Genomic DNA, 8,985 nt, shown 5'->3' on the forward strand with positions numbered 1-8,985 from the left:
GTTTGTCATGAGTTCACTTCCTTTCTTTTCCCTTATTTTTATTTCATGTGTATGAGTGTTTTGCCGAGAACATAAATGCAAAGAGCACTCATGGAAGCCAAAAGGGGGCATCAGATCCCCCTGGGACTGGACTTAGAGCTGGTGTAAGCCTCTCTCTATATGAGTGCTGGGAATAGAACCAGGTTCCCCTGGAAAACAAGCCATCTTTCCAGCCCCAATTCCACATCTATTAAGAAAATTCACCTGGGTTCCTTCTGCGATTTTTCTCTCCAGCAGCCCTCAATGTGCTGGGAAAGAAATAATTGTTTTTGTTGCCCTGGGTTATTGTCAGCCCAGCTTCATTCCTCTGTGCCCTCTCTCTCCGAAGGCAAGCAGGGCCCCCTCCAGATGGTGCCCTCCATCTCAGCATTTATCCATGCTGCAGCTTGTGTACTTGTTCTGTTTTCAGTGTTTCCCTGGTAAAATAATGGGCAATTATTGTTTAAATTACTCAGGGCTGTACCTGGGGCTTTTTCTTTGGCGCTGAGAAAGGGTTGTGTCAGCGACCTACCTGGCTCGTCATGTGTATGTCTAAAGTTGTCCTTTAGCCACAATGGGAAGGGTTCCTCCCCCTTTATGCCGTGTTGTCTCCTAATATGATCACGCAGAAGGATGAGAGCTTCCTTCCTGGTACAAATCATGAAAACTTAATTTTCCCCCTCTGTGGTAATTTCTTTGACCGCGTGGTGTTTGGAAACCTCCAATCTGAAACTAAGTTATGGTCAGAATTGAGCAGAATCCCTATTTCTGGGGTTTGTTCCATCTCTGCATTAAACCCCTGCTCTGGGAACTTTGAGTTCCCTTCATGGTATCATAGGCAATAACATAAAGGAACTTCCTGCCCAGGGGAGGTTTAATAATTGAGATGACACTGACAGCAAGGCCGCCTTCCAGTTCCTCGTGCTCCGAGATGAATTTGGCAGTGTCAAAAATGACGTGTCTCCAATATTACTGTGGGAATGTGTTGGTGCCTTTGAGATCCCTAAAAAAAAAAAATCATCTTGTGTCTTGTGCATACGTATTTCAAAGTCATTGGAGATGCCTGGTAACAAGAAGCAGTGCTTTTATTTGTTACTGGAGAAATGGTGTTCCAGAGAGGGAATAATTTTTCCAAGCAGTAGACCTAATTAGTACGTATTCAGCGGCAGAATCAAAGGTCTCTGGTTCCTTGTTGCTTCTCGAGCTCAACTGCGGAAGAAAGTCGATTTAGAATAGATATGCTATTGTAACACTTAGATGCATTTTTGTCTGTGGACCTCTTTCCACTGATGTTGGCTGTAAACCTTTGGTCATTCTTACACACTTGGCCGTGGTAGAGAAACGGGGCAGGGAGTGCTGGTGATTTCCTTTATCTGGAATCTGGATATCCCAGCCTGGCTGATGGTTTTCTCTCTTTTCCCTAGCTTCACTGGTCCTTCTAATGAGGAGGTGAGAATTATGCCCTACTTGCTTGTCCGTTCCCTCTGACTCTCGCCCCAGAGCAGAGACATCTGAGCAACAGACTTTAAAAAAAAAACCAGTGCTGCCTTTGTATAGGCCAGAGGTTCTCAGTCTGTGCTTCACAACCCCTTTGTGGGAGGGGTGGAATGACCCTTTTCCAGGGGTTGCCTAGGACCATCTGAAATATCAGATATTTATATTTCGATTTATAGCAGTAGCGAAATTACTGTTATGAGTTAGCAACAAAAATAATTTTATGGTTGGGAATCAAAATGAGAAACTGTATTAAAGGGCCTCAGCATTAGCAAGGTTGAGAACCACTGGTTAGGCGAAAGCTAGACTTAGTGGTACGACCCTCTTAGGTCTCCCTCGAGCAGCAAACTTGAAGAGACTGTGAAAGGTAGGGTATGAGGGAGGAAAGGACCGGAAGGAAGCCTTTGGGAAGAGTATTGCTCCATCCTCACTTTCGCCTTCTTTCGTATTAGTCGTGTTGAGGAGTTTGCTGTGTTTTAATTCTGCAGTTTAGCCCAGGTGGAGGATGGTATTTTTGCATTGCTTTTCTGCCCATGAGCCTGTGATCATTTTGAGTAGAACAGGATTCTTCAGCCTGGCAGATGAGGACATCTTCAGCCTGGCAGATGAGGAACATGCATCATGTTTGAACCGAGGAGGGCGCTGTTAATTTGACCTTTTTTTTTTTTTTTTTTAGAAACTGAATGTTTAGATTTTTGTGTGTAATATTCCAACTTTCTAGTGTTAGCAATGCAACACTGAGCCATGCCCTAGGGGTAGTAGACAGCTGGCCTATTAGGAAAGAGGACAGGAAGGCCTAGGAGATAGTGGCCTTGCATCTTCCAGAAGCTGGCCATTAATGTCTGCTTCAAGCAGCTGTAAGGATTCTGTTCCTGCTGTGAGCAGAGGAACCATGACCACAAAGTCTAGAGGATCTTGTGTCGTGACACAGTAACAAGAAGACCGTTGGCGGAAAGAGGCCAAACCTAGTCTTAAGAGTACCCATTGCTCTCTGGGCTTGTTTACTTGTTTCTAAAAGGTGAATTGGAATCACTGGTCCTAGGGGGAGTATTGTCATTTTAAAAGTCTGCAGAGCATGGGCAGTGCTCCATTGGTTGGGCTTCCTGTCTCTTAAAGAGTATCATTCTGTGTCATGTGCCAAGCTGGATCTTTGGTTTTCCACACACATCACCCAGTCATTCGGGAGCCACTGTATTTCTGTTGACCAGGTACACATTGGTTCTCCCGCTTGTGTTGCAGATTCGGTGGAAATACATGATCGTGGATGAAGGCCACCGAATGAAGAATCACCACTGCAAACTGACTCAGGTCTTGAACACACACTATGTCGCCCCCAGAAGGATTCTTTTGACCGGGACACCACTACAGAATAAGCTCCCAGAACTCTGGGCCCTCCTCAACTTCCTCCTCCCTACAATCTTCAAGAGTTGCAGCACATTCGAGCAGTGGTTTAATGCTCCATTTGCCATGACTGGAGAAAGGGTACTGGCCAAATTGTGTGTGTGTGTGTGTGTGTGTGTGTGTGTGTGGTGTGCAAGAAAGTCTCTTTCTGTGAATATGTTTGTGTATGTGTCTTTGTGTGTATTTTCCACTGTGTGATGGTAAAATGAAAGCAGAGGGCATAAAACTTGGAACGTTATAGCCAGAGAAACCCCACAGGGTGGTTTACAATGCTTTTTGGTCAGTGGGTGGGATCTGGTCTCATTTGGGATTAGGTTTCTCCTCTGAATCTAGATTCATATGGGACATCCCCAGCCTCTTTGCATTTTGCCATCTTTTCCCTGACAGAGTGTTCAACTACAGTGTGTCCCAGGGAGGGTGAGAGTGAAGGTGTTGACTTGATCAGTTTATACAGCCCAACTCAGCCAATTCAACAGGAACCCAGAAATCCTTGTTATAAACTCGGGGCTCCCCTTTGACGTACTTCCACAGAGCTAGAGTGTAATACATTAATTTTCCTCACATTTTTTCAGGTGTTAGTGTAAGCCTTCATTTTTGTCTGTACATAAATTCTCCTTAAATCCTGGAGTATCTGTTCTCAAATGTATTATTATTATTCCTTTAATAATAGCTCATGTAAGGCAAGCTTGGGCTATTGCAAGAAACAAAAAATCCCTGAAAGGGACACATATCTTTTTGATTGCCAGTTCCTTGATGATAGGAATGAAAAGTCACTAATATGCTTTAGAGAAACTTATCTTTGCACTCATAGCCCTTTAATCTTGAGGTACCTTATAGGTTCATTTGCAGTTCATTAACTGACTTGCCCATTTGGAGAAAGCAGTGTCAATTAATTCTGCCCCCTAGAGGCTAACAAAGGAACAAAGATTTGAGCAGAGGAAGGGAAAGGGGCTATCTATGTTGCAGGAGCCAAGAGCTCTTCCAGTGAAAAGGATGCTCACTCTTTCCCATTTTCATATTCACACACCCATCCTTTTGTACATTTCTGCACTGGACACAAATGTCAGGGGATTCAACTGAAGTACGAACACGCAAACTCAAGTCAGTCTTTATTGTTGCCCTTATTCTGTGTTTGGGGTTGTTCATATTACTAATGTGAAACTTGGCTCCAGGGCCCATTCCCACAAAACTAGACTCTAAGGCAAAGATACTTATTTGACCGTCATTTTATTCCAATGGGATAGGCAGGTGGGCAAAAAATTTGGAGGTGTTGATGGCTGGCATTCACCTGGCTCTATAGCATGTGAAATTTCAGTATGCATCGAAACACCTCATGAGTGCAACAGAGTTTCTCTGTGTGAAACATCCTTCACGAATTCATCTAGGGTTGTTTTGTAGGTGGACCTGAATGAAGAAGAAACTATTTTGATCATCAGGCGTCTGCACAAGGTGTTGAGGCCCTTTTTACTGAGGAGACTGAAGAAAGAGGTTGAATCTCAGCTTCCAGAAAAGGTCAGCTGCAGATTCAGGTAGTGGGGTTTTCCCTCCTGTGCATGTGTCTTTGGCACCTGCCTTTGTGGTTGCGTGTCTCAAATGACAGGCCTAGAGGTCCGTTGCAAAGTATCTTAAAGACATTTTCAAAGACTCTGTGTTTGATTGAGCTGGGGGTGGGGAGCACCCACAAGATTATCAGCCTAGTTTCTTTAACTTTGGGGCGGGTTTAATAAAATAATTAAAGTCATGGAGTCTTTTTGATTTTAGTGGTGTGTGTGTGTGTGTGTGTGTGTGTGTTATTGTTACTGAGCTTTTTAGTCCCACCTGAAGGCACTTCAGAATTGTCCTGCTCTAAAGCAAATAAGGATTGGCGTTTGGTACTTGTGTCCTCACTGAAGGGAAATTGAAGGGATCCATAGGCATCTGCCAGGTTTCCTGAAAGTTCATTTAGCGTTTCCTATGTGTGATGTGTGATTGTTTGGGTGGAGAGAAAGTTGCTTTAAACAACCGTCTGGGATGCGCATTTGTGTATGTGGTGTAACTAAGTCCCTGTGGACTGACCTGGGGATGTCTAGGCAAACAGTTTTCAGATTGCTCTTAGGAAACAGTTTTTAGTTCTGTGGAGTTTCTTTGAGCCTGGGTTAGTACTGGACTTGAATTTTGATTATTGTACCCCTGGTCTTAACCTGGAACCATCTACACCTGAAGTTCCATCCTCAAAAAGGTAGCTTGATTGGGGTTTGATACTTGGTTGAGTTTTTTTTTTATTGTGAATTTTTGGGGTAACAACTACTGGACAGATAGGCACATCCTGTCCATTGTAAAGCCCATCTGGCTGGGCAGAGTTGATTGTTTTGCTGTGAGAGAATTTTATGCCTTAATCCCTTATGCATTAATGGTCACAAAAATTGAAAAGAAAAGTCTTATACTATGAGTATCCTAGTAAAAGTCTAGGTATGTATTTTACTTTGATGACTGTGTCTTGGGGATCAAGTGCAGTGATCATTCCCTTTGCTTTCCTGTGGTCTTGACCACTGGGTAATAGCAATTTTCTTTGTGTGGTACTGTCTGTGGATGTCTTTCTAGGCATCCATATCTTTAAAGGCAACCACTTTACCTTGTCCCGGAGGCAACTTGGTGGAACTGACACTGTTGACTCTGCCCATCAGTGGGTGCGGGAGCCCCCTGCATTCTCCATTGCTTGTGGTGTGGATGTTGGGAAGTCATTTAGACCAGGGTAGCCTATTGGTCTCCAGGAAAATATGTGACATCCACCTCACAGGACTGCTGTGCGGTCTAAGTGCTAGACACATGAACACAAACTGGGTACAGTTTCTGCTGCCCTAGTATTTTGTCTCTGGTTTTAGTTTTCTCCCTGAGTGTCTGTTCTGCTCCAGGTTTCTGTTGTGGATGGAAGCTCCTCTCTTGTCCACTTAAAGTTTTATCTCACCATTCTCTTGACTTTACTGTGTTCTCTGTGATCCTCTTTCATCTCTGCCTGTAAACCACCTAGGGCATATATGTGACTGTTGATGACCTAATTTGATCCATTGGTATCTATTCTCTACTTTCATTACCTTGTTAGTTTTTTTTAACCTGGAGAAAGTTGTATATTTAGTTGTCATCCTTGGGAGTGGTACGCACCTCTTTCTTTAACTTACAGCAGACTCTATATGTCTTATAAGGCCCGAGTTAAAAAAAAAAAAGCTAAATCCACTATATTATTTTATTTGCCAATGTTTTTATGAAGAAGGATAAAAAAGTGTGTTTTAATCCTAATTTTAGCTTGCATCTTACTAGACATTCTCTATAGAACTGTACTCCTTTTAGTTTGTAGTTCTGTGGTCTAAACAAACATCTATTTCATTGTGTTAAGAAGCAAACTGCACAACCGCCCCCTCACCTAACCTGTTCTCCTTTGCACAGCTGTGCCAGTCCTCTTTTGTACCCAGGGGACAATAGCCCGTGTCACCACCTTCCCACCCTCATGTGCCCCTGAGCTGTTCTCCATCCCTAAAGACTGCCAGTTTGTACCTGGGTTCTTTCAGGCCATGTAGTGTGTTTGAAAGCCATCCAAGTTGTGGTGCTTACCTACATTGGGTTTGGTTTTGTTGAGGGACATTTGGTTGTTTTTGTTTTTGTTTTTTTTTTAAGGTGTATGGGTGAGTGGGTATCCACTCCCCTACATGAATCTATATGTACCCCATGATGTAGGAACTCATGGGGGCCAGAAGAGTGTTCCAGATTTTCTGGAGCTAGAGTTCTAAGTGTTTGTGAGCTGTGCAGTCTGGGTGCTGGGAACAAACCTGTGTCCTCTGTGAGAGCAATGAATGTTTTAACTGCTGAGCCATCTCTCCAGCCCCTGACGATCTGAGCAGAGCTGCTGTACACATCTGCATTCAGGTTTCATGTGACAGTCTTGTTTCACTTGAGTGAACATCCGGAAGTATGATTGCTGTGTTTTTTGGTTAATGAGTGGTTTATTAGGGTCTTATAAAACCATGTGTTATCAGTGTTCTCTGTACCTTCCTAAACTGCTTGGTGGTCCTACTGGCGAAATGTAATCCCATCAGTGCTTGGTGGTGTCAGATATGTTGTGAGGGCCATTACTGTTTGTTTTAAGATTTTAATAGGTATGAAGTTACACCTTTAATTCCATCTCCTTGATATTGAACAGTTGAGTATCTCTACGTATATATGTGGGTGACCCTAAAGGCACCTCTGCTGCAGGGGAAAGTCAGCTCTCATAATGGGCTGATGGGACACCTAATGAGCAGGGGGAATATACTGGGCCCCTACCTATAGCAAAGTCCACTTCTTACATTCGGGAAAGAACAGCAGTTCAAAGAAAAGGGATTGCGCACGGCAACTTGAGCTAAATGAAAATGTGGTTCTTCTTTTGCACTTCCATTGAGGTCGTCTGTTGATTCCTTCCCTCTATGAGTCATAGTCTTGAGACTAGTGATGCAGTTGGCTGTGTGTACGGTGGCATCTCTATGTGTGCATGTGTGCGTGTCCAGGGTCTGAAGTTAACCAGCACTTGGACCAGCTAACGTCAATCTTGGTTTTATTTTTATACATAATTTGTGTAGAACGTAGGAAAAAGCTTTGTGTGGATGGAAAACTCGTGTATTCATTAAATAAAAGCTGGGGAATTAATCATTCCCATCCTTCCTCATGGCATGGATTCCAGGGTCTGAGACCTCTGTTAATTGAATTGTTTGTTGAAAAATATCTCAGTTCCCTACATGCGGCTTTGTCGCACTGGTCCAGTTTCATTGTTCTAATGGTCTGTTGTTTTGAAATGAAAATTTTAAATGAAGAGCAGTTCACCAGCAGGAGCTCTGAGGAAAGCTCAGGTCTACTGAATTAATAGGGGCAATGGGGGGAATCTTAGACAATATAATCAGTGGGTTCAGCTCCTTGTGGGAACTGATTGGGTCCTTCACTCACACAGAATCCTCAGGGGGTAGTGCATGCATGAAGTCAGTGCCTCTTCGCAGTTGTCATAGCTGGCGAGTATATCTTCGCAAGGGACAACCCTTTTCAGAAGTCACCAATTCCACTCTTTGTCCCTGTGTGTTTAGAGGAACTCTTCGCCGACTTCTTAACTTGGGTGCCATTGCATTTGGGGAGGGTGAGCTCAGACCCAACCCCGTTGAGATCGTCACCACTATTGGGATTCTTCCGTCAGTCCCTTTTCTCTGTCTGTCGCTGTCAGTTGTTTCCTCTGTGCGTTCCCTTGCACTCAGGACAGATCAAATGTATTACCCCAGAAATGGAAGTTACCATGTGAGTGGTCCACATGAGATCGGCTCACACCGAGGACTGGTGTGGCCGTGGGAGGCAATCTCACCTAGCCAGCCAAGTGAAGGACCCTGCTTTTCAACTGCTTTAAGGAAGGCATCTCCAGTGCCCATGAGTCGCAACAGGGTGCGCAGAGGGTGCTCTATTACATCCCGCTGTAGTGCAGAATATTGTTAGGGCAGCTATGTATACTTATGTTTCTCTTAGAATAGAAACATTATGCTCTATAGATATGTAGCATGCACAGTGACACTGATAACAGGTGGTATGTCTGCCTATCACAAAATCACTCCTGGACCTGGGTGGTCATAGGGGAGGCATCGGTTGGATTCTCCCGCTAGAGCATCTTAGTATCTGGCCATTCTTACTTGCCTGTGTGTTCAGGTTCAGAAGGCTGTTGTGATGGCTTCCAGGTGTGTCTTCAAAAGTGGTCTTTGAAAAATCAAGCATCTACATAATAAAAAGAAAATAAAAACTGGAATATGAGAAAACAAACCAAGAGATGAAGAAGAGCAAAAGATGCTTGATTTTTCTGAGATAGAAATGGTATGGACTTAAATGGGGAGATGTAGGATGATCTCAATGACGTTGCAGGAGAGAAACTGCAATCAGAATATATTGTATGAAAAAAATCTATTTTTATGAAAAGAAAAAGAGGAAAAAGAGAAAGATCTCATATTAACAATGATACAGCTGAAATCTTTAGAAAAATAATTAAACGATATTTTAAACTAAAAAAAAAAAAGTGGTCTTTGAGCCAGGCGGTGGTGG

General features: G+C 43.4%; 1 protein-coding gene across 5 annotated transcripts in view; it reads left to right on the top strand.

The window, feature by feature from the left end:
• Smarca2 (SWI/SNF related, matrix associated, actin dependent regulator of chromatin, subfamily a, member 2) overlaps window positions 1-8,985 on the top strand; it is a 170,199-nt gene that overhangs the window by 73,901 nt on the left and 87,313 nt on the right. For all 5 annotated transcript variants that reach the window (XM_013348059.2, XM_026781645.1, XM_026781644.1 and 2 more), the window contains exons 18-19: window positions 2,752-2,994; window positions 4,312-4,425. In XM_013348059.2, coding sequence (XP_013203513.1) covers window positions 2,752-2,994; window positions 4,312-4,425 — 357 coding nt within the window. The remainder of the gene's footprint in view (window positions 1-2,751; window positions 2,995-4,311; window positions 4,426-8,985) is intronic.

The sequence above is a fragment of the Microtus ochrogaster genome, chromosome 8 (genome assembly GCF_000317375.1).
Source record: "Microtus ochrogaster isolate Prairie Vole_2 chromosome 8, MicOch1.0, whole genome shotgun sequence".
Taxonomy (NCBI): Eukaryota; Metazoa; Chordata; class Mammalia; order Rodentia; family Cricetidae; genus Microtus; species Microtus ochrogaster.